This window comes from Vitis riparia, chromosome 5 (genome assembly GCF_004353265.1).
Source record: "Vitis riparia cultivar Riparia Gloire de Montpellier isolate 1030 chromosome 5, EGFV_Vit.rip_1.0, whole genome shotgun sequence".
NCBI lineage: Eukaryota > Viridiplantae > Streptophyta > Magnoliopsida > Vitales > Vitaceae > Vitis > Vitis riparia.
In genome coordinates this window covers 22,847,857-22,873,257 of record NC_048435.1, presented here as the reverse complement: position 1 = coordinate 22,873,257, position 25,401 = coordinate 22,847,857, and the positions used below count along the sequence as shown (strand labels likewise).

General features: G+C 35.9%; 2 protein-coding genes across 4 annotated transcripts; both read left to right on the top strand.

Moving 5' to 3' along the window:
• Nucleotides 1-1,114: 1,114 nt before the first annotated feature.
• Nucleotides 1,115-9,259, top strand: LOC117914914 (calreticulin-3-like). Its single transcript, XM_034830435.1, has 14 exons — nt 1,115-1,256; nt 2,955-3,062; nt 4,546-4,738; nt 5,987-6,242; nt 6,428-6,484; nt 6,580-6,627; nt 6,989-7,075; nt 7,168-7,225; nt 7,685-7,752; nt 8,209-8,304; nt 8,386-8,442; nt 8,553-8,636; nt 8,760-8,792; nt 8,920-9,259. Exons 1-14 carry the CDS (start codon nt 1,151-1,153, stop codon nt 8,929-8,931), a joined length of 1,263 nt encoding a protein of 420 aa, XP_034686326.1. The 5' UTR covers nt 1,115-1,150; the 3' UTR covers nt 8,932-9,259.
• A 2,050-nt stretch (nt 9,260-11,309) lies between these two features.
• Nucleotides 11,310-20,408, top strand: LOC117914282 (probable hydroxyacylglutathione hydrolase 2, chloroplastic). 3 transcript variants are annotated; one of them, XM_034829536.1, is made up of 9 exons: nt 11,365-11,416; nt 12,227-12,263; nt 13,670-13,852; nt 15,117-15,320; nt 16,127-16,250; nt 17,564-17,664; nt 18,715-18,789; nt 18,879-18,977; nt 19,903-20,408. In XM_034829536.1, the coding sequence occupies exons 3-9, from the start codon at nt 13,700-13,702 to the stop codon at nt 20,047-20,049; spliced, it is 903 nt and encodes a 300-aa protein (XP_034685427.1). In that variant the 5' UTR covers nt 11,365-11,416; nt 12,227-12,263; nt 13,670-13,699; the 3' UTR covers nt 20,050-20,408. The 3 variants fall into 3 exon arrangements, with proteins under 3 accessions (XP_034685426.1, XP_034685427.1, XP_034685429.1); XM_034829535.1 differs by lacking the exon at nt 12,227-12,263 and having other exon boundaries at nt 11,310-11,416; XM_034829538.1 differs by lacking the exons at nt 11,365-11,416; nt 12,227-12,263 and adding an exon at nt 12,859-13,574.
• Nucleotides 20,409-25,401: the final 4,993 nt, after the last annotated feature.

Below are 25,401 nucleotides of genomic sequence, written 5' to 3'. Positions count from 1 at the left end.
TAAATGGAATTTGAATATAAATAATTAAGACTAATAAATTTATTAAAATTTTATTTTAATATTCCATTTTTTAAAATATAAAGTTTAGATGTAAATGTAAAAAATAAAAGATGCAAAGAACACATATTTGCACCAATGGTACAAGCAATATAAATAAGTAGATACTTATCCAAAAATAGGCAAAATCTTGATAAATCAATGAAAAAAAGTCAACGGAAATGAGAAAATATCTTCATAAATGCGATAAATAAAAACGCTATCAAATACATTTTTAATATTATTAAAATAGTTTGTTATCTTCGATAAGATTCCATAACGATATGCTCTTAATGTATGACGGATTAATGACACATAGCTAAAAGTACTACAAATTTTGCTTTTTCTCTTTGATTTAAAGTCCATTGTAAAATCACAAATCAAATTCTAGATATATGATTTTACTTTTTGGTATCAGTAGCGCTTCCAATCATGAAATAAAGAATTTCTTTTAGTGGGTCAGTCCCTGGTCTAAAAATACATCATTTTTGTTGGTGTGTTTGGTTCATGCACTAATGTGCTTACCACTTAAGTCTTAAGTACTTTTTTGTTGGAACATTGAGAACCATCTGATTAATCCACTTTTTTTTTCCTTTTTATTGGCCCTCTTTCAATAATGATTTTGTAATTTATATGATGCTTTTTTTGTCATAATTTTGTGTTTAATTGGTTTCATAAAATGAATGATAACTTTAATATATAGGAAAATTTTCAGTTGTGTTTGGCTCTCAAGAAAATAGAAAAGAATTTTTTAAAAATAAAAAAGATTTAAAATTAATAAATTATTTTTATGTATTTCTTTAAATTCATTTCATTTATTTTAAAATTAAATAATTTAAAATTTCACAAACTTCTAATTAATTTCAATTATATTTATTTTTAAAAATATTTTTATAGTAAAATAAATATAAAAAAAACTTCTTTGAATCCACTTCACTTTTACTTAAAAAAAAGTTTCATATAAATTTTCAAGTTGTGGACAATGGACGGCTAGTATTGCCACTTCAATGAAAATGGGGGGTATTTATGACAATTCACAAGTTTTCCAACTACAAACTCTCCACTCTGTCACTAAAAAGGCATTTGCGCCTGCTTTTACCGGCTGACCTCCAAAATGCCGGTGATTCGGCTGCAACCGCCGCTAAAGCTTCTGCTTTTAATTTTGGTGTTCTATTTTCGTTATTCGGATTCAGAGATTATTTTCGAAGAACGATTTGAAGGTATTTATTAATTTTTTTTTTTTTTTTTATAGATTTGATATTAGTATTGTTTGTTTTGTTGCTGAGAAAACGGAGGAAAAACAAAATGGAAAATGAAGCATCAAATCATCAAGTGGGCCTTGTGATTTCTCTTGCTTGATTCTAATCTCCGCCTAATATCCATAGTTGAGTCGAACTTGAGCTAATTGTAGTTTTGGTAGAAGTGGCTGAGGGGAGTGGTTTTTTTTTTTCCTGGTACTTTCTCGGCGATCGAACAGAGCCTAGAATCCAAGATTTTCTATCGAATTTGGTAAAAAAAAAAAAGAAATAGTTCATAATCAGAAGTTTTGTTTGGATCAGAAGATGTGTTGATGATTGCTTCAAAATGGGCTGTTGATTAAACTAATTTATGAGACTTCCGCCGATTGTGCATTTTTTTTTTCTTTTCCCATTGATTGGTTGCGGGAAAATGGAAGAAAACAAAGAAGAAAAGCAGCGTCAAGTGGGCCTTATTGTTTGTCTTGTTTGATTTTCTTCTCCACCCAAGACCCAAAGTCCAACTTATGCTGCATGCTTCTTCTGAGTAGGATTAGCTCAGTAGGGATTTTTCTTCTTTTCTTCTTTTCCTTGTTAACTTTCTCGGCTACCAAACGTGGTACAGAGTTTATGAGCCACGTTATTGCCCTTAATTTGGAGAAAAATAGTTCATAGTCAGTGGTGGTTTTGTGTGGGAAGAAGTTTAATGATAAGTTAAAAATGGGTCGTGGATTAAACTCTTTATGGGTTTCTTTTCTGATTTATTTATTTATTTTTTCTGTTTCTTCGGGTGTGGTTGCTGGGAAATCAGAGGAAAAGAAGAAAATAATTGTGGGTCTTATGATTCTTCTAATTTGATTTTCATCTCCACCTAAAACCCAAACTCAAACTTAAGCTGGATGTCTTCTTAATGGAATTAGCTCTGTTTGGGTTTTTCATTTCCATTTTCTTTTTCCCTGTACTTTTTCAGTGGCCAAAGAGAGCCAAGAAGAGAATTCATGATATGTTGTTTCCCTTAATTTGAAGAAAAATTATCCACCGTTAGTGGCTGTGCATTGGGAGAAAGTTGTGTTGATGATTGGTTTAAAATGGGTTGTTGATTAAATTTCTTTATGGGCTCTCTGATTGTATGTTTCTTGTGTTCAATTGCCGAGAAAACGAAGGGAACCAAAATGTAAATGAAACATAAAATGGGCATTAAGGTTTCTTTTATTTTATTTTACTCTCCACGCAAAACCCAAACTCAAACTCAAGCTATGTAGTTGTTTTAGTAGGATTTGGCACAGTGGAGCTACTTCCTTCTCTATTCCATTGCAACCGAGTAGAGTCTGGAATTTATGATCTAAATTGTTTGCTTAATTTGGAACAAAATAATTCATTGTAGGAGGTGCTTTGGCTTAAACATCTTTACGGGATTTTCTCTTTTTATATGTTTTCTATGTTCCTTGTTTGGTTGTTAAGCAGGCTGAGGGAAATAAAAGAACAAAAAAATTTGGGTTCTTATCTTTTTTATCTTTTAGTTTTCCAAGAAAGTAAAAAACCAACTTCAACTGAGATAAATGGTTGTATTAGGATATGGAGTACGATTTCTTTTTCCTTTTTTCCTATATTTATCAGCAACCAAATGGAAGCATTGAACTAGGCTGCTGGATGTAAATATTTATTAATATTTGTGGCAACAAGATGGATGGCAGAGCCGCTGGGTTGTATCAGATTGGAAAAGGAGTGAAGGGAAAGCTGGTTTGTTTAAGCACACAGCTGGAAAATGGTCTGGAGATCCTGATGATAAAGGTAATTCTATTGAGGAATTTTGTAATGAAATTTTACTTACTTTTTGATTGATTCTTAAAATGAAGAGGTTAATCCATTCTCTCCATTGACAAATTCAATAATTTGATTGGTCTTGATGTTTTGGTAGGGTGATGCAGTTTTATTGACAAGGTAAAATGTTTGTAGATTAATGGAACTTGATTTAATGAAATCGATCTATGCATAAAATTTTATGACCTTTTTTTTTTTTTTAATATCAGAAACAAAGATATATTGTATGCTTAAAATTATACGACTCAGGAAGGATATGTTAGATTTCAAGATTAAGGAGGGTGATCCAGTAATGAAAAATGCTTATAAATCAGAAATAGAAAACTACCTCTATTGCCTGCTTACCATGTTTTAACTGGGCATGTGGATTGCACCCTTCACTTCGAAATATATTGACATTATACTCCCTTGAAGCATTTAATTGTGAATATTAACCAGAATGAAGTGGTTGTAAACCACAAATAAGAATGATTGAATCAGTTTGATGGTTGACTTTAATCCTTGTATTGGGAAAATTGCACTTCTCTCAGCTGAAATTTTATCTAAATCAAAGAGACCTACAATTATTTTCTAAAAATACACTAACCTTCCTGTCAACAACATTCTGTTAATGGCTTTAAGAAATAGAGTGAAATCACATGGCTGACCTTGTTTGATGTTATTCATATGTTTGGATAAAAAAACAACTTACGTTAGGGCACAGGGTCATTTTTAAAAAATGAAGTATGACATTGACATTTCTATCAATATAAGTGATGAACGTTGGCAGAGGAGAGGTTGGTTGGTGGCTAAATCTCACTGTTGAGGAATGTAATTTTATCTGAAAAACAAATGGTTGTTGCTATCACGCTTATTACATGATTCAAATACCTGTTATCGTTGTTTTTGAGATCTAATAATTATTATTTCAATTTCCTGCATGAAACATAGACTGCTGATCTTAGTAGTGTCACATTTCAATTCATAGATAAAAGCAATTTTTTGATATGCATGACAATTTAGCAGGCCCAATTTATTTAAAGCTCTAGGGATCTTGCTAATTTTACTCTGGCAGAAGTACTGCATTACCATCATACCAAGTAACTGGATGGGACCATATTCGATTGCACCACCTTTTCTATTGAGTCCTTCAGAGTTCACACCACTTGAACATTAACCAAGTGCTGACGATTTGTTTTGAATATTGTATACAACTATAAATGTAGTTCAAAAAAGACAAGAAATTACTTTTGATTGATAAACATCGTGAACCCCAGCATTTGGAATTAGAAGGTTTCCATTGTGTTGAATATTGATATATCAATCTACAATAAACAAGAAACAGGTGGATAAAGAGTGGTCATGGAAAGGAGCATCATTTTGATTTTGGGTTACAATCCACTCAGTAAGTGGTAATCAATTAGAGATTATTTATAACTGCAGTTTGAGCACTGTTCTGTACCAAATCATGCAGGTATTCAGACATATAAAGATGCCAAGCATTTTGCAATATCTGCAAAGATACCGGAGTTCAACAACAAGAACAGAACACTTGTGGTTCAGTATTCCATAAAGTTTGAACAGGACATTGAATGCGGTGGTGGTTACATTAAGCTTCACTCAGGTTATGTCAATCAGAAGAAATATGGTGGTGATACTCCTTACAGGTCTGAAATTTCATTGCATAATTTTTAGTCACCCCGTTTTATATTCAAAGCCCCTCTCTTGGAAAATCTATCATGTGCTCTGATAAGAATTTGAAAATTCCTTAGCATAAGAGCTGAACTTTTCTTTCGTACCTTTTTTTGGTGGTTGTGGTTTATGTGTTGTTTTTCCTTTTACATGGTCAAAAGGTTCAGTGTTTAGGTAGAGCAATTCTTTCACTTATCATATAGTTTCATTATTTTGCTTGTTTGTTGGGCACTATGATAAAAAATTTAAAATTATAGCTACTTGCTGTTTTGTGTTTTTTGCTTGCAAAAGGGACTTGTCTTGCAACAGTAATTTCTTTATATTTTTTTTCTTCTTTTAGAATGAAATTTTGTTTTTTTTGCTTTTTGTTTTTTTGTTTTTTTTGTTTTTTTATTTTTTATTTTTCCTTTTTAAAAGAATCAGGCTCATCATTGTTTTTACAAGAAGGATGGCTGGATAACCTTGCATACAAAATAATCTTTTAAGTCTTTTGTGCTTGACATGTTCCTTGCATGACTCCCCCTGCAGATCTCATACTTGGTCTTGTGTGGCTCTTCATATTCTTAAAAAAGGGGAAAAAGAAAAAAAGGAAGTCCTCAATTACAATAGCTTATACCAGATTGATATTGACTTTATCCTTTTACTTTGGTTGTGGATTGACTAGGAATATGCTAGAGGAAGTCAAATGCTTTATGGTACTTGGTGTTGGGCATCTAAGATACGACACCATGTCCATAGGATAGTTTTAGTTGTTATGAGGATGTTATGATGCATGAATGGCAAGATTACAAAAAGAAGAGATTAATCCTCCAGAGAACTTATAGGTTGAATTAGCCACTGAGGGGAAGAGGGAAGGTTGACCGAGATGGTTTTGTTGTGTTTATCAGTAAAAATGATTGCAACAATAAGTAATATGATTCATTGAATTATTTACAAGGCCAATGGGAAGATAAAAAAGAAGATGTGAATTGACTAGAGGAAGAAGCGCCCAAGGATTAATAGAACATTTCAACACGTGTGCGTGTGGGTTGCTTATGTTATTACTGAGTGTTGTTTGGTTGTTGTATATTGTTTTGCAATTAAATTTTTGCTTTTGTTTGGCTCAAATTCTCGGTCTGTTGCATGATTGGGTATCTGGTTACCAATTGTTTTTTTGTTTTTTTTCTACTTTTCAACAATGATTTAGGGATAACTCCTCCAACCAGTCACTTTCTGTTTTGCAGTTTGATGTTTGGACCAGATATATGTGGCTCACAGCAAAAGAAGCTCCATGTTATAGTCTCTTACCAGGGACAAAATTATCCCATAAAAAAGGAGATACAATGTGAAACAGACAAGTTAACACATTTCTATACATTTATTCTTAGGCCTGACGCAACTTATACTGTCCTTGTTGACAATCGAGAAAGAGAATTTGGAAGCTTGTACACAGACTGGGATATCCTTCCTCCACGAAAAATCAAAGGTGACAGTAGAAAGGTATGGTTCCATTATTAGAAAAGGTGGAGCAATCTTTTATGACTGTTATATGACTAAATCAGGAACCTCTGGTTGGTGGCAGCATACACCAATCTGGCTCCTTATATACAGCCCTTTTCACAGTAGGGATCTTTATTCAGAATTCCTGTAAAAAAATGTGTGTTTGATTTCCCTTCTATTTGCAGCCTGCAGACTGGGACGATAGAGAATATATTGATGATCCTAATGATGTGAAACCAGTGGTACTGTGCTTTGCATTTTATCTATTGGTTGAAATGGTGATCTGTAATTTTACCATATAAATTGTGGACTTCAATATTCTGTCTTGATGATGCAGGGATATGATTCAATTCCTGCTGAAATTCCTGATCCAAAGGCTAAAGAGGTTTGCTGATTGCTTGAGTATTAAATGCTTTATAATGCTTGCTATAGTGGATAAGTCTGATCTTTTGGGTGTTAAAGAAAATTTGATTATTGGGACCCATGCAAATTTCCTTGTCTATATGTCATGTCCTGAGGGAACATCACATGGTTTATCATTCAGTGAATATGGAGATCTTTTTCCTCTCCAAATACTTTTCCTCTTTTCTTATGCATTTCGATAATGGGATAATTTGGTTTATTATTTAAAAAAAAAAATCATTTAATAGGTATATTGGCTTATGGTGATGAATAGTTGGAAAAAAAAGAAAAGAAAGATATACGATGTTCTAACATACCATGACACTGATTTTCCTGCTGAGTAGCCTGATGATTGGGATGAAGAAGAAGATGGTATATGGAGGCGACCAAAGATTCCAAATCCAGCATACAAAGGACCTTGGAAACGAAAGGTGCTGTCAACCTACTAATAAAAAGTTAAAACTGTATCTCAATCACATTTAAAGTGCAGCTTCTAATTTTTAAGATGTTTGTTACATGACAGAAGATCAAGAACCCCAACTATAAGGGGAAGTGGAAGACTCCTTGGATTGATAATCCAGGTATGCTCCAGTCTTCTGCAGTGTTCACTGGCTAAAACACACTTCCAAATTTGAGATTAGCTTTGTGTTTGGACTATAAGAAACAATGAAAGGAGAAAATATGTTTTAGAGGGCCTGTTTATAGCATTCTCAAACTGGAGTTGACGATATGGTCAAACGGTTTGATCCATCAAGTTCTCCTGGTTCTAGATTTGAATCCCCACTGTTAGGAGCAAAGCAAGTAGCCTGCCCCCGAATCGTTGAAAAATATTATTTTGGGGTGCAAAAATAGTTTTGCTAGACGGATCGATTACTAGGTTACAATGCACTATGCTTGGATTTTTAAAAAATATTTATATTTATTATTTTTATTTTTTTGATCTTTCCTGGTATGGACCATGCTTGTAGTTGATTGACTTATGAACACCAGTTCAACCTCTAAATTTGTTTTAAAACTTCTGCTTTCTTTCTTATCTGCAGAGTTTGAAGATGACCCTGATCTATATGTACTGAAGCCAATAAAATACATAGGAATTGAAGTTTGGCAGGTAAGCATCATGCTTCGGCTTATTACTGTATTGGAAATCAATGTTATAAAGATTAGTTGTTGGGGACACATTAAAAGTGGTGGTATCATATCAATAATCATTACTTGCACCCAACAAGATAAAAAATCTGTGTTGGTATCTCAAGTTGACCGAGTCAATGAAATGTTGAGTTTGGTAAAATCAGGAAAGGAAAATATTGGCCCACTTGATGGTTGATTGGGTATTCATGCCTAATAATGAGACTCTGTTCTTGGGTCTCCTGAAACTGACCCAGGCTGGTATCCACCCGAGTGTAAAAACTTGTTGCTTTACTTTGTCTGGGTAAATATTGCCTTCTCTCTTCAATGGAGTTTGGATTGATTTTCTGATCTAGCCAAGCATTTTGTTCCTGAGCCTTCAGTTAATAATTACTTATCCTTGGCTACAAATAGAACCTGATGAATCATGGCAATGCAGGTTAAGGCTGGTTCAGTTTTTGACAACATTTTGATCTGTGATGACCCAGAGTATGCAAGACAAGTTGTAGAAAACGTATGGGGCAAGAACAGAGAGGTGAGCTGCTTCTCTTCGTATCTACTTTTAGTGTCTGGTCAAGTGCATGTGTCTAATCTTTGTTTTATGATGAAATTTCAGGCTGAAAAAGAGGCATTCGAGGAAGCAGAGAAAGTGAGAAGAGCCAGGGAAGAAAAGGTGATTAAAAAAATGTTCCATGACTACTGGGCTTTCTTTCTTGAGTTCATAGTTTTAGCAAGCACTGTTTTTCCCAAATAATCTTCAAAGTACTCGAATTGTGTGTTTAGGAAGCGGAAAGAACAAGAGAGGAAAGTGAGAAGAGGAAAGCAGCAAGGGATAGTCGGTATGGAGCTAGGAAGCGCCGTAGAAGGGTATTGTATCTCATATCATTCCTTCTCTTTGTATCTTTAATGAAACCTGCAATTATCAATCCATTTCCAGGTTGCTGCTTTAGATTCATAATCGCTCTAATTTGAATATAACTTCATTTGCAGCATGATCCAGACGATGACTTGGATGATTACCACGTAAGCATGAATTTTCCTCTTATTTCTATCATACTAGGCACCAAACTCCTGAAAAAACACATTCCCGTTACTCAATACTGATTTGAACATTTCCAAGCTTAAATCCTAGTTCTCTTTTTCCTTGCAGGATGAACTTTAAGAGGCAGTTGCAGAGATTTTTGGCTTTTACTCTGTTGAAAGATAAAAGGAAGAGATCACTGCACTTTGCTGGACCCCCAATGCCCTGCATTATTGCGAGTATTTCTACTCCCTTCTTGTTGTAACATTAAAATTACACTGAAATGTATTTTCTCCTAAATGATATCCTGAATAAAACAGTGGGGTTTTTGTCGATCTGTGCACGTGTTCTTGTAGCTTCTCTAGTCTGTCAGAACCCGATTTGAAACTTGTCAGGTTTTTGGTGTTTGGCTGTGTTGCAGCCTAGCAAAACCCTTGCTGAATTGATAGAAACTGGACAGGTTTTGATTTTTCTGTTTTACCTGTTTTTCCAGCATGGTGAGATAAACAAGATTGTAGAGTCTGATGTAGACTCTGCAGTTGTAATTTAATGCCATTAGAGAAGAGCCATCAACCTCCATGGCCCCCCACTTTAGCTTCTCATCCTGGATTTCTCAAGAAGCTGAAACATAATGGGATATCGCTTTCTTGAATTGTCAGATGTGACATTTTCATTTTCTTGTGATCCAAACAGGGCAGCTGATGATTTGGGTAACTTCGCTTATAATTATAGGATAGTCATGACTAGGATTGTTCTTTTTGTTTCCTTAAGGAAAATCTTGGGGTTGGATAATGATGGTGTAAATTGTATAACAGAGAGATTTCAACAGTAGATTTCTCAGAAAAGTTTGTCTTGTTTGGATGCTAAGAAAATTGGGTATTTGTTCATTTATCTATCCTGAAACGTTACCATCAAATGTTTGCCATCATTTTGTAAGGAGGGCTGCAATTTTCATGATGGTGAATAACCCTTCTGAGCACCATTTACATGAAACATCCAAACATGCCCTTAATGGATGAAATTCAAAAAAAAAATCTCTATCACATATGGGTCTACCTTCATTAATGCTCATATGTACAGGACCCCATTCCCAGCATTTATTTTCATCATTTAAATTGTTATTTTATTTTATTTTCTGATAAAATAAATCTCTATTAAATATAACTCTACCTTCATTAATGCTTATAAAACCCATTCCCAGCATTTATTTCCATCATTTAAATTTTTCAAAATAAAAACTAGTTCTTATCAAGGGTTTTTTTTTTATTTATTTATTAAGATTTTATTAATTAGAATTAATTAATAAGTTGTCAAGCTTATTAATTATTATATTGAGTATGAAAGTAAACATTTGGAATATTTTTAAAACTAGTTTTTGTAACTTACTATTAGAAATAAATATTATATTTGAAAGCTTAAATATGGAAAATAATTCTCTCAACGTGTTTGTTAAGAGTCCATACAGTGATTTTAGGAAATACTTTTAATCCAAAAAAATATTTTTGAAAAAACATTAAGACTTGTTGATAACTATTTTTGAAAATAATTTTGAAAAATGATTTTTGATAACAGTTTTTGAAAATTGTTCTCTAATTTTTGTATAACAAAAGTTTGTTTGAAAACCTACAATGTTTTTAATATATTTTAATATTTTCAAATATGTTTTAAAAATAATTTTTATGTTTAATATTTTATTTTTAATTATTCTACATATTTGTATAATTATTTCTTAAAATAATTTTTAGAAAACAAATGAAAACAATATAAAATGATTAAAAGATGTTTTTTTGAAAATATTCTATTTTCTGTTCTTAAAAATAAATAACAAAAAATAGTTTTTGATTATCAAATATATTTTATATATTTTTTATTCCTAAGAATAAAAAAATGTTTTAAAAAATAGTTTCGAGTAGGGGTTAAGCATGTTTGGTAAAATTTTAAAAATATTTTTAAAAATTATGTATTAAAAAATCACTTATGATATTTTTAGAAAGATATTAAAAACACTTCCAAGTCAAACGCACTGTACAAAATTATCATATATGATTCGGCAGATAAAAAAATGTTTGTAGGTTTAAGGAGAGAAAAGTGTAATTAAAAAACATTTTCCAAACGGTCTTTTTACCCAACCACCGATCAGAAGTGGTACGGTGGCCAAACGCGCCCTCCAAGGTGGGGCCCACAGGGAGGCCACCTGCCATAGTGCGGTCTCGAGGAGTGTCAATCATTTCATTTTGCTCGAAGTGGAGATCCTCGTGAAGGCCACTCCTCCTGCACGTGGCGCTCACCCAGATCACCCGCTCCTTCACCCGCCTGTCGCCCCACCATTTTCCCAAGCCCCCCAGCAGCACACACGGAAATTAAATAAAACGCGTGGTGGTGGAAGGAAACTGGAAAGAAAAATGGTAGACACGGCACAGAAATAATAATAAATAAATAAAAGGAAAAAAATAAAAATAAAATAAAAAAGGGGAAAAAGAAACCCCTCAAATATGTGTGCCCATTAATCCTTGTTTATCAATTTATCATACTCTCTCTCTCTCCTCTTCTAAATGTGAAATCAAAAAGCATGCAAGTCATCTCCAAAGCACCCTCAGCCATGGCCTCCTTCTCTTGCTCCTCTAGGGTTTGTGTCCTTTCCCTTCCAATATTCTCTCTATCTTGTTACTTTGATCTGATTCTTGATCCAACCGCCTTTTCTTTTTTTGGTCATTTTGAGTTTATATCTGGGATTTTTTGTTCCATTTTAATTTTTTTTTTTTAAAGAAAAAAATTGGATGATCTGATTTTTTTCTTGGGTTGGGTGGGGGAGGGGGGAGATGTTGAGTAAGTGTTGTTTTGGAGGGTGAATTGTTTATTTTGAGTTTGTATTTGAGATTTTTTTTTTTTTTTAATATTTGGTTTATCTGTGGGTGGAATTGATGATCTGGGTTTCCGTTTTTGTTTTGTTTTGTTTTTAATTTCTGATCTTATTTAAGTGCTCTATGAATGTGGCAATTTTGAGTTGGTATCTGGGACTTTGTTTTTATTTTTTAATTTGGTTGCCTTAGTGGGTGAAAATGATGATCTGGGACTACTTCTCTGTTTTTTTTCAGAGATTTTCTGCGTTCTTTTGATGACATGTGAATGTGGCAATTTTGTGTGGGTATAGGGATTTTTTTTTTTCCTTTTTAAATTTGGTTGCCTTTGTGGGTAGAATTGGTGATCTGGGTTTCCTTTTGCTTTGCTTTGCTTTGGTTTTTGTTTTTAAAATTTTGATATTATTTAGTGTTCTTCTGGTGACATGTCAATATGACAATTTTAAGTTGCTCCCTGAGATTTTTTATTTTTAAAAAAAAATAATTTGGTTGCTTTTGTGGGTGGGATTGGAGATCTGGGTTCCCTTTTTATTATTATTATTATTTTCTTTAATTTCTGGGTCTAATTTCTGATGCAGGCTGTGTTTGCTTTGTGATTCTGAATGAGAAAGGGAGGTATGGTGACTAGAGTATGACTATGCAATTCAGGGTTTTGATGGAAATGTGGCAAAGTGTTGCAAGATGAATTTCTAATTATTATGATTGCTTGTGTGGTCTGTGTTTGGCTGTGGAGTGTGAGACTTGTGTTTAGGGGACAGATTTGGTATGTGGGTATGATTCAGGATGGGGAAGGGAGGTATGATGACTTGGTCTAATCATGCAACTCAGGGTTATGATGGAAGTGTGGCAAGGTGTTGGAAGATGGGAGGGGTTGGTTTCAAATTGTTACAATTGCACAGTATAAGTTTGGACTCTTTGGGAATGGGAGATTATCCTTGGCAGCTTTCATTGATATGTTAGGTTGCATGCCCCTAAGGCACTTTTTGATATAATTTCATATTTACCTCAGAAAAAAAAAACAAGAATTCTCTTTGGCATATTTTGAGGATGAAGTATGGATTTGGATGTTCATTTTTTTTTTAAAAAATATATATATTTTTCAAAACTTGCTTTTAAATCGGCATCATGGTTTTAATGTGTAACTAGTAGAATTTACATTGGCGTATTCTAATTATGCATTCTAAACCCCGATTTAAAGTGAAAGTGGGTTCCAAATTGATGTGATTTGTATAGTTTAGTAAAAATCCATTTTTTATATGGCTTGCAAACTTTTCTCTTATTTTCTTGCATTCTGGAGTCTCTTGGGTTCATTGGGAGTGAGGAGGACTTGAAGGGGTTATCCTTTGATTGTGGAAAGTGACTTCTCGTTGCATTCTGTGGTGCATTTGAAAGGAGGGAATAAGTGAGCTCTTGATATAATAAAGCTCTCTGTTGATTAACTTAAAAAAAGTGTTTGACATGTCCTTATTTTTGTGGGTTAGGGGGCTCAGAGACTCTCAAAGGGATGACTGTTTTTGAACTTTTTGAGTACTCTTTAACTTTTGAATAATTGTCTTTTATTGTGCACCTCAAATAAACTTGTACTTGGGGTCTGCTCCTTTTGGTCCAATTTATTTGATTTGGCTATCTCGAGAGGAAAAAAAGTTAATCACATCCTTACATCTTTTCTTGATGAAACAAAAACCTAAGAGGGCATGGTTTATCATTTCAACATGCATGATTCTGGTATTAAAATGGTTATATAGTGAAGCTCATCTGCATATCTTCCCTTTTTCTTTTCTTTTTTCTTTTTGGTTTTGGTTCTTCTTCTGGTGAATAGGAACTTAATGTTAGTGCTTTCTATTTTTTCCATACTAGTCTTAAATGTCAAATCTTTCTTTGGATGCCTAAAGCCTCTTGTTTTCATCCAAACCCTTTATTTTGAAGGTATTTAGTTCATTTTTTATTTTTTGTTTATTTTTTGATGGGCAACATATTCACTTCATATTAAAATATTCAAAAACCTTTATTTTATATTTCAGGGGGGTAATGGGCTTGGTGTATGGCCAGGCATGAGGCAACTGTGCCTTAGAAAAAGTCTTTTGTATGGACTCATGCGCCTTTTATCAACACCATTCAAAACTTTGCGCACAGCTGGTCGCACACTCAAAGTTGCGCAATTTTGCAGTGTTTCCAATACGTCTTCCACATTGCAAATTGAATTGGTGAGCATCTCTCTCTCTCTCTCCATATATATATATATATACACACACACACACATACACACGTGTATGTGGGTAGATAATTTTTATTTATGCAGTTGATGCTTTGGTTGCTACTCTTCAATCTCATACTCCACAAGGTTAGGTTTTTTGGTGTACACCATATTTCTATGTCTATGCATTGTTGTTCCCTCAACATTCCTTATACTGCTTTTCCAATCTTGAAAATGCTTCATTGCCTGAAAAAGTGACTTGTTTTTCCATGTGAATCTGATTGCCCTTACTTAATGTATTATCCTGTATAAAGGATAGTTCAAAGATCCTTAGCTTACATAAAAAGGATAACTGGGATTCGTCTGTCATTCCCCATGCCCGCTTTCTTACTCTCATTCTCAGCAATGTGCTAAGGAAGAACTGACAAGGCATACAAAGAGAATGATATGTTTTTGGTAATTTTAATTTGAAAGCCTTCTGAAAACAAGCTTTGATAGTTGAAAGAGACTAAAAGCAAAGGGAAAGATGTTGATTCTACAGAATGATCTGTACAGATAGTGACAAGGTTACTTTTGAATTAAAGAAACAGTAAAGTTCAGTTTGCTTTCGAATTAGGGATAGAAGATCCAGGCCCAGCTGTCAATATAGACTTTTTGGATGGATCAATTTATGTAAGAACCAAGGAGCTGTGTTGATGTGCAATTCATTTTAGTTGATATACAACCTCTACGGCTTGGTTCCTATAAAATTGCTTAACCAAAGCTAAGGAGCTGTTGACTTCCATGCTGTTTTCTATTGTCACTCTATGATGGGATATGGTTCACATGGGTACTACCCACAGTGGAATCTTAAAGAAAGGCCTCCAACTTGTGAAGAACCCTTGAAAGGTGAGACGATGGTAAAGGACAGTATGTAGGCAATTTCCCTTCTTTCCTCATGTGAGTGATGTGTCTTAAATCTGGTCCTTTTGTCAAATCAAAATCTGGTGTGTTGCAGTGCAAGGCACTTTCTCCTGGCCTTTTGAAGTCTTAAACTGGATTTTTCTCTTCCTTCTTCTACAATCAACATCACTTGCACACACAGGTGTCTCATTAGATGAGTGCTGTCTGGAATAGTGCACTTGAATTTGTATGGTTCTGCATATACTAACAAGTACTGCATCCAAGCTTGTAACTTAATTGACTCACTTGGTAACTTAATTGACTCGCTTGGTAACAGTTCTTTTTGTGCTTCCTTTCACACATAAATCTTTGTTAACTTTTTCCGTCTTCAGGTACCATGTCTGAAGGACAACTATGCATATCTTTTACATGACGTCGATACAGGCACAGTTGGAGTTGTTGATCCTTCTGAAGCCGTACCTGTTATAGATGCCCTGAGTAGGAAAAACCGAAACCTAACCTATATCCTGAACACTCATCACCATTTTGATCACACTGGTGGGAATGCTGAGTTAAAAGCAAGGTATGGTGCAAAGGTATGATTATCATCTTCTGGTAAAGTTGATTAGCCTTTTCTTTTTTCCTTTTGCTTTTTCCCCCTCTTTTTATTCACCTTTAGGGAAAATGCTCAAGTGACAAGGGAACATTGACCCATAAAAGTGGTTTCTCTCTCCTGCCTTTTACGCTTTCCCAACATTAGTCATCCAACAGGGATCCCCCTTCCAAAAGTTGATGTTTGCAAACCATGTGAGATGCAGATATGGAAGGAGGTTGTCTTCTTTCAGTCCATCCAAAGGAAACTATTTCCTTTGGGAATGACATTCTTCTTAAGTTCTTCCAAAAAATATCATATTATCCTGTTGCCTTCTTGATGGAATAGAACCATTGCGGTTTACTGAATGAGCAATGAAGAACAGGGGAAAATTGTGAAAGTGCTACTTTTTCTAAGGTTGCAACAAAGGTTGGAAAGCAGGTTTCAATTGCATAGTTTAATTCCAAAGAACAAATGGACCAGTTTTAATCCTGCCATTGTCTTCATATTTTTAGATTTGGTACCATGCTATGACTAACATGAAATCCACTTGGTGCCCCAAGATGACTTGATGAACCTACCTCATGAGGACACCCCAAATTAGCCTACACCATCTTGACCTAAATTTTTAATAGCCTATAAAAAAGAATGGATACATTTGTTTGAATACAAAGGGAGTTTGGTCATCCTTTGTTCAGAAATTGCTATTGTTTGTGAAGCAGTTCATTTTGCCCATGCTTATGATTTTTTTTGAAATTGTAAACTTATGCTTTTTTGTGAAGTTTTACCCTTTTTGTGGGTTTCTTGTAGGTAATTGGTTCTGGAATAGACAAGGATCGAATTCCTGGAATTGATATAGTTTTGAAAGATGGAGACAAGTGGATGTTTGCAGGCCATGAGGTGGTTGTAATTGAAACTCCTGGTCATACCCGAGGTCATATTTCATCACTAATCATATTAGAAAATATCTGGATTTCGTACTTTTGAAACATGTGATCATTTCAAAATCAACTGATGAAAACAGTACATTTCTTTCTAAGCTGGCTTCTATAGTTACTCAGATTTTCACTTTCTTCTAAATGGGCATTGTTGCAATTCAGTTGATGTTCAGAATGATGGTTTGGTTTAACATACTCAGCACATAATTATATTCTCTAATCTCGTATTGTTCACTGTGATCTTGAGTATGTTTTTCTTTAAATGACTTAAACATGTGATGTCATGCTGTGTTGATTTGGAATCATTGGAAACCATATGACTAAAGCATATAATTAAATCTGAAATATAGGACTGAGAAAATGAGGTTTTAATTTGCCGTTGTTATTTATTTATTTTTACTATAGTTCTTGTCGTGTGATTATTAAACAAAGAGGTGTTTCAAACCTTGTTGAATTATTGGTAGTTGTGCAATATGGTCCCTGACTCTATGCTTAGATATATAGGTCTTGCAAAGTAGTAGAACTTTTATATTGTTTGTTGAGAATCTTTATACTATCAGGTTAGAGAGAATTTCTCCTAAAATGAACAAATGCAAACAAAAGAAAAAAAAATTACAAAAGTCAAATCAATACAACAGTATCAAAGGAGTATAGGACTAAGGTGGCACAAAGTCTGCAACAAAATCCTCGAGAAGTAACAGCCACTTTGGCTAGTTCACTGGACTCCTGATTGACCATCCTAGGAAATCCGAAACATTGCATTGAGTTGGTAATTTGAAATGTCAAGGGCCTTTTTTTTTATCATTCTGGAATAAATCCATGGATCTTTCCTTCTTTTTTCAACAGAGTAAATCATCAAGTGACTATAGCCTTGTACTTGTAAGTCTGATGAACCTCTTATGTTGGCTTCTTCTTGGAGGGTCTCTCAAATTTTCTTTTTAGTCCATGTGCATCTTTTGGATGAGACTAATCCAGTTTCTTCACATTGAGGCTCTTTATAGGGTTTTATAAGCCTTAGAAACAAGTAAAAGCCTTCTAAAATTCATCCTACGTAACATGGTAACATATTAAAATTCAAGTTCTATTTGGAAATCATTCAAGGTCACAAGAGAAAAGGCTGTATCAAATAAAAGACTGGTCAATTGGCAGGATCCACAAACTTGATTCATTGATGGATTCACCACTTTGTCCTCAAATTCCATTATATTTGGCTTCTAGATTCACATAGTTCCCCCTTTTTTTTTCTTTTTTTTCTTTTTTAATAATTTAACCTAATTTAATTTCGTGTACTGATTTTAATTGCAAGCAGGCCACATTAGCTTCTACTTTCCGGGATCAGGGGCAATTTTTACAGGGGATACTTTGTTCAGTCTATCATGTGGCAAACTTTTCGAAGGAACTCCTGAGCAGGTAAATTTTGACTGGGGTTACATTTCTTGTTCTTTTTCTGTCCAGGGCTTTAAACCATCTAAATTATACACTCAAACATGCCATGTATCCTTTTTTGGAATATATTCAACATTTGTAGAAGGGAATTACATTTTCAAGGACAAACAAAAGATCCAAAAGGCTGCTCCATGAAAGGTCAAAACCCTCTTGAAGAATCTTCATTGAAAGGGGATTCATGTGCCTTAGCTCATATAGGCCTGCCAACCATTTGTCCTGTTAGATTGTACATATGCATGTAAGCATGTGCATGCTGCGCATGTTAGATATCATGAATTTCTTTTACTAATATATATATATATATATATATCTTTATTATCAATTATTTTACTGCTGCACATGCTTGCAGAACTGCCACACACATGCATGGATGGATATGCGGTTGTACTCAAATTGTTAATTTGACTAGATGCCATGTTAGATATCATGAATTTCTTTTACTAATATATATATATCTCTAGTATCAATTATTTTACCTAAAAAATATATTTCTTTAATTACTGTCTGCAGCTATGTGGTTTATTTAGGCTCGACATATGCTGGGAGTTCTCTGTGAAAGATGATGATTTGAAAATTTTCCACTCAATTTTCTGCTGGAACGAGAATGATGAGAATATTTTTTAACTGCAATCTTAAGGTATTAGAAAAATAACATTTTCATAAAAAAATTTCCTAGGGATTGTGGGGGGCGGGGGGAGGAGATTTTCCAAGTTTTGGAGTTTCTAAGCTTTGTATATCAATATGGATATATCTTTCCCTAAAAGTGGCTTTTAGTTCCAAAGGAAACCCGGAAGTTTCACAAATTTATTGGAGATCCAAAACTGGTTGTCACTTAGGTAAATATGGAAGAGCCTTCCCATTTTCATATGAAGAAAATGGGCCATGGTTGTGAATTGCTAAAATCTCTCTATTGACAATATGGAGCATGAAGATCGGTTATTTGTAATCTGCCATTAACTCTTTTGTGATTGACATGATTCACATATTATAGCACTGACCTCCTCTGTGTTCCAGATGCATTCTTCCCTTAGTAAGATTATGTCTTTGCCAGACGAAACAAATATCTATTGTGGTCATGAATATACATTGGTAAGTCATCTTCTTCTTCAGCTTTTGCTCAGGTTTGTTAAGCTCACAACTTTTGAAGAAGCTTAACTATGTGAAACCCATTTTGATAGAGCAATTCAAAGTTCGCATTATCTATCGAACCCAAGAATGAGGTCCTCCAGTCCTATGCCACCCATGTTGCCCATCTCCGTAGTAAGGGCTTGCCAACGGTAAATTTCTCTTGTTTTCCTTCCTTTAGTAACAAATTTCTAAAACTTATGTGGGGAACTGAATTTCCAGTCTTTTGCTTAGATGAATGCTTGAGTCTGCATTTGTTGTGGAAGCCTCTAGAGCGCCTCAATGAGTATACTAAATTCTTAGGACATCTGGAAAAGGTCGATAAGCAATCTCTTAAACTATGAGCATATGCAAGCCATATGGCCTTTTTAATTGGGTTAATTAGTTATGGGTTTACTCATTGTGGAGGCTTTATGGTCTTTCTCACTTGATGTGCATTACTAATTTTCTCATGAACATAGCATTTACAGTTCTCAAAGCATTTTCAGTTTCTTAATCCTCACTGTTGTACACGAACCCGTTAGGTGATGTATGTGCTGCATGCCCTAGTGTATTTTGATTTGCTCAATCTCTTTGGTGATACATCACTGAAGTGGAACTGTTCCAACAGTCCCTAGGGTATAACTATGAACAATTGGATGAGGGCAGGGCTCAGCTCGATTGTAGGTTGTTTTAGTGGGACCAACTGGATTTTACAGGCAAGGATGTAGTGGGCTGAGGTGCCCTGCTAAGCCGGACTCTCTCATTTCAAACACACCAGTCCATGCAAATCCAAGACAAAACCCAAAAAATGGGCCAATGCTCATACTAGTAGCGTAGCTCCTTATTGAGTTGGACAAGCGGTGGACAAGCTTCGACAAGGGGCTGCCCTGGGTTTCAAAACCTCTTGGATGATCTCAGGCTTTTTCCAGAAAAGCCAAGCTTGCAAGCTGGTTTGCTGTTGTGATCCTTCCCCTCCACACTGCATTTTTGCATTTTTCTGGTTTTTCTCAGGCAACCCATGTTTCTTTCACCTTCACAGAATGCTTATTGCTGCATTTACCTTAACCAAAGCTGGCCATGTTCTTGATGTCTCAGATCCCAACTACACTGAAGATGGAAAAGATGTGCAACCCATTCCTTCGCACTTCAAGCCCAGAAATACGGAAATCGTTAAAGATTACAGCCACAGCAGATGACTCAGAAGCCCTGGGGATCATCCGTGAAGCAAAGGACAACTTTTAAGATCATCATCATCATACCTTGTTCTTGATTTTGTATAGGAGGGGTGATCTCTTTCGCATGTGAAATAAAGACCACCAATATTTTGATGATATCAATTTTTTGTTTTTTCCTCTGTTTTGAACATTTTTTTTTAGTTTTCTTAGATGTTTCTTTAAGCTAAACTGAACATGTTGATTGCCAAAAGCAAAAGTGGCAAATGCAATGATATCAAGAAATGGTTGTGATATTTGGAAAAACCCTAACAGATGATCTTTAACATTTTTGGGCGCCATTGATGAAAAGTGTGTTCATCCTGGTTGAGTTGGACTCTGGATATAAGGGAATCTGCATAACAATGGCAATTTCATGATTTACTTTCATTCCATAATTATCTTTGTAAATTGATTTGTAATCACCCTTTTTATCTTCTGTTTATATACGTACATTCCTTAATTAGTCACAACATTGTATTGTATATAGTCCAGTTATAATCAGAATACAGATGTCTTTCTTTCTTGCCAAATTGTCTATGCAATCTTTATATGGTATCAGAAGGTCTTCTTCTCTCATGAGCATAGCGATCCTCCTCTACACTATGTCGTCCACTCCCCACTCTGTCTCGGGTGACTCCAACCCTTCCTCTGACTTACCCCTGGTCACCATTAACACCCAGCCAAATTCCTTATAAGCTTACTGCATCAAATTACCCTTCCTGGCATGCAACGTTCACAACCATCTTGTTTGGTTATGATCTAATGGGATACTTGGATGGCACCCTCCCGTGTCCTCCTATACCCACTGAGAAGTCCTCTCCCTCTGCTTTGGCTCGCTATGCACACTAGTATCGACAGGACCAGTTGCTGCTCAACGCGATCTTCTCATCGGTTTCTGAAACCGTGATGCCTCTCATCGCAATGACCACTACGAGTCGTGATGCTTGGCAGCATCTAGCCCGTTTGTTTGCAAGCAAATCTCGGGCTAGGATTATGCAGTTGAAGGAGGATTTAACCCTTATCCAACGGGGTTCTTGCATGGTGTCTGAGTTTCTTCATGCGGTCAAGGTGATTGCCAATGAACTCTCCTTAATTGATGCACCAGTTTCGGATGATGATTTGACGCTCTACGTGCTTAATGGTCTTGGTTCGGAATTCAGAGATATGGTTGCGCCCATTCGCACTAGAGAAATTGCTCTCTCTTTTGCTGAGTTACATGATTTGCTCATTGGTCATGAGCATTACATCAAACGTATGGATAACAATGCTTCCGCTTTAGTCGTCACAGCAAATTCCTCTCAAAGAATGTCGTCCAATGGTCGGTTCAAAAACAACAAATCCCAATCCAAACAAAACTTTAATAACAACAAGTCTGGATCACAAAAGTCCCATGTTGTTTGCTAAATTTGTGATCAGTCTGGACACACTGCCAAAACATGTGCCAAATTGCAGTCACGCCCTACTGCGAACTGTGCCACTTCGACAAACGACAAATGGCTTCTTGATTCCGCAGCCTCCCACAGTATCACCTCCGACTTGGCCAATCTCTCTATTCATTTCGAATATGAGGGACAAGATGAGGTGGTTCTTGGAGATGGTACAGGTTTGCAAATTGCCCACATTGGTTCCACAACCCTTTCTTCTCCGTCTCGCTCTCTTATGTTAAAAGAAACATTACATGTGCCTCTTATTCACAAAAACTTAATATCTGTTCATAAATTCACTCATGACAACAATGTTACCATTGAGTTTCACCCTTTCTTTTACTTTGTGAAGGATCGGATGATGGGGGCAGTGCTCATGCACGGAAGGTGTGAAAATGGTGTGTATCCTGTGGCACTACAATCTTCCTTGCCTCAAGCAAATCAAATTCGCTTAGCTGGAACTTGGGTCACCTTTGATTGCTGGCATCATCGATTGGGGCATCCAACTCCAAAGATTTTGTCATCGTTACTTCGAAGTCATGATTTACCCGTTGCCTCTTCCAAGTCTACATTGTCTTGTATTTCTTGTTAATGCAATAAGTCACACAAACTTCCCTTTAGTTCAACTTCTCTCAAGAGTACTGTCCCTCTTGAATTTTTATATGCTGATGTGTGGGGACCCTCACCGGTTTCTTCTATTGATGGCTATCACTATTATCTACTGCTTGTTGATCATTTCACTAAGTACTGTTGGATTTATCCTTTACGGCATAAATCTGATGTTCACTCCACATTTGTGCAATTTACTACCATGGTCGAAAATCAATTTTCATGCAAGCTTAAAAACTTGTACTCAAATAATGGTGGCGAATTCATCAAACTACGATCTTTTCTTACTACTCGCGGTATTAACCATTACACTACTGCTCCACACACCCCTCAACAAAACGACACGGCAGAGCGTCGCCATCGTCATGTTGTTGAAACAGGGATGACCCTGCTCCATCATGCCTCAGTCCCTTCCACTTATTGGACTTATGCTCTAGCCACTACGGTCTATCTCATCAATCGTCTCTCCACTCCTTTGCTCTCGTACAAAAGTCCATTTGAAGTGCTCTTTGGTCGTACCCCTAACTATCACAAATTGTGGACCTTTGGTTGCTAAAGTTACCCTTGGCTTGTTCCTTACCGAACAAACAAGCTCCAACCAAAGTCTCAACCTTGTGTATTCCTCAGGTACTCCCTCACTCAACATGCCTTCAAATGTTTGGACCTCCACACAGGTAAATTGTATCTCTCACGTCATGTCACATTTGATGAACATTTGTTCCTGTTCAAAAATGCCCCACCTCACGTCCAAGTGTCGGTTCCTGATACCTCCCCTGCTATTTTTTCATCCCCTTTTCTAGTGTCTCCTGTTCGCCTTACTGCTTTGAATGGCTCTCCTCACACACCTCCTGCGCCTGAGACTCCTGCCACCTTCAACCCGATCTCTGATCCAGGTATGACCTCGCTCACTACCCTTTAGTCTTCTCTTAGCATTGAGTCTTCTTTGCTTGCAGTACCCACACCTCCTCGGCGAACTCATCCCATGGTCACTTGAGCTCAAAACAACATCTTTTGTCCCAAGCAATTGTCTATCACCACCAAGCATCCTTTTGCATCACCCTTGGAACCAACTTGTACATCTTAAGCCCTCAAGGACCCCCAATGGCGCAAAGCGACGGCCGATGAATTTACTGCCTTGGTTTCCCATGGCACTTGGAAACTTGTTCCCCAATCTTCAACTTCTAACATAGTTGGATGTAAATGGGTGTTCCGCGTAAAACGCCACCCTAATGATACTGTGGACAAATTCAAGGCCCGTCTCATCGCCAAAGGGTTTAATCAGCGCCCAGGTGTGGACTACACTGAGACCTTCAGTCTTGTCATCAAACCCACTACCATTCGGCTGATCCTATCTTTGGCTCTCTCCAATGGTTGGTCACTCCACCAACTCGACGTCAATAATACGTTCTTGCACGGCCAACTCACTGAGCAAGTCTTTATGCAACAACCGGTTGGTTTCGTTGATCAATCTCATCCTTAGTATGCCTGTGCCCTTCAAAAGTCCATCTACGGACTTAAACAAGCTCCACGAGCCTGGTACACTGCCCTGAGGTCTGGTTTATTGGAGCTGGGATTTTTTAATTCAAAGTCCGATAGTTCCCTGTTTATCTACAATCGGGACAACATCCTCTTCTATGTTTTAGTCTATGTTGATGACTTAATTCTAACCGGCAATAACAATCAATTCTTGCAAAATGTTGTTAAGTCCTTGGGTGATAAGTTCTCTTTAAAGGAACTAAGTGATCTGCATTACTTCCTAGGCGTCGAAGTCATACCAGTAAAGCAAGGTCTGTTTCTCTCCCAAAATCGATATGTTCATGATATTCTCCATCGACTGAAGATGACAGGTGCCAAAGAAGTTCAAACACCTATGTTCGTGTCTACCAAACTTCTCCTTAATGATGGCACTGTGAGCTGTAATGCCACTGAATATTGCAGCACCATTGGTTCTCTTCAATATCTATCCCTTACACGCCCAGATATTGGCTTTGCTGTCAACCGACTTGCTCAGTTCATGCATCAACCTATAGTCTTCCATTGGCAGCAAGTTAAAAGACTCCTGTGATATCTCAAACATACCATTCATTTTGGTATTCTATTACGACGGCAACTCAATCCAGTTCTTCGTGGCTTCTCCGATGCTGATTGGGGGGGGGGGGGGGTGGTAATCTTAATGATCGCAAGTCTACAACTGCCTACATTATTTTTCTTGGTAACAACCCAATCAGTTGGCGCACCCGTAAGCAAAAGGCCGTTGCTCGTTCATCCACCGAAGCAAAGTATCGAGCCCTCGCAACTGTTGCCTCTGACATGGCCTGGATTCAATCTCTTCTCAATGAACTTGGTGTCAAGCTTCGTGACACTCCACTACTACTATGTGATAACGTTGGTGCCACACAACTCAATCTCAATCTCAATCTCAATCCCGTTATGCATTCCAGGATGAAACACATAGCCATTGATCTTCATTTTGTACGAGACTTTGTTCAAAGAGGCCAGTTGCGTGTAGCACATGTACATACAGATGATCAGCTTGCCGATTTACTTACCAAGCCCCTTGCACGATCTCGCTTTCAACAACTGCATAGCAAAATCAATGTTGCTTATGGCACCTTAATTTTGAGGGGTCGTATAAGGGAATCTGCATAACAATGGCAATTCCATGATTTACTTTCATTCCATAATTATCTTTGTAAATTGATTTGCAATCACCCTTTCTATCTTCTGTTTATATACGTACATTCCTTAATTAGTCACAACATTGTATTGTATATAGTCCAATTATAATCAGAATACAGATGTCTTTCTTTCTTGCCAAATTGTCTGTGCAATCTTTATACTGGATTTATCTAATAAGAAAATTAAAATTAGACGTAATAGTTTTTATTTTCATATACTTAATCCCCTACCTTTGACTTGTTTTATATTTTGACTTTCAAAATCCAATATTTTATCTTCTAAACTTATTAAATACCACATTTTGTCTTTAATTGCAAACTCTTCATGAAATTATAAAAGAGAATGATCTTTTTTGTACTTTGATTCAAACATTAATACGAAATAGGATAAAATAAACTTTGAATTAACATCTTTGAAGTGGAATTTCTCAAATGCTTTCAAAATATAGTAGTTATCGATTTTGACTTTTTATTTTAGAGAGATGTTTGCATGATTATTCGTAATTTTCACACGTAGTTGTGAAATGTTGCGACTTTGAACTTTGATAGAAAAATATGTATTTAATCCGTTTTTCTTTATATTTTAACATTGTTTTTTTACTTAACAAACTATTTATTGGCTTTTTAATAAATTTAGGAGGGCAAGGTGTTACATTTTAATAAATTTAA

Bases quoted from the DNA above. Each gene is read 5' to 3' on its own strand.
- LOC117914914 (XM_034830435.1), top strand. From the start codon at position 1,151: ATGCCGGTGATTCGGCTGCAACCGCCGCTAAAGCTTCTGCTTTTAATT. The intron at 3,063-4,545 runs GTAATTCTATTG...CAAATCATGCAG, and splicing joins TGGAGATCCTGATGATAAAG to GTATTCAGACATATAAAGAT. The intron at 6,485-6,579 runs GTACTGTGCTTT...TTGATGATGCAG, and splicing joins CTAATGATGTGAAACCAGTG to GGATATGATTCAATTCCTGC.
- LOC117914282 (XM_034829535.1), top strand. From the start codon at position 11,360: ATGCAAGTCATCTCCAAAGCACCCTCAGCCATGGCCTCCTTCTCTTGC. The intron at 11,417-13,669 runs GTTTGTGTCCTT...TTTATATTTCAG, and splicing joins CCTTCTCTTGCTCCTCTAGG to GGGGGTAATGGGCTTGGTGT. The intron at 18,978-19,902 runs GTAAATTTCTCT...TTGATGTCTCAG, and splicing joins GTAGTAAGGGCTTGCCAACG to ATCCCAACTACACTGAAGAT.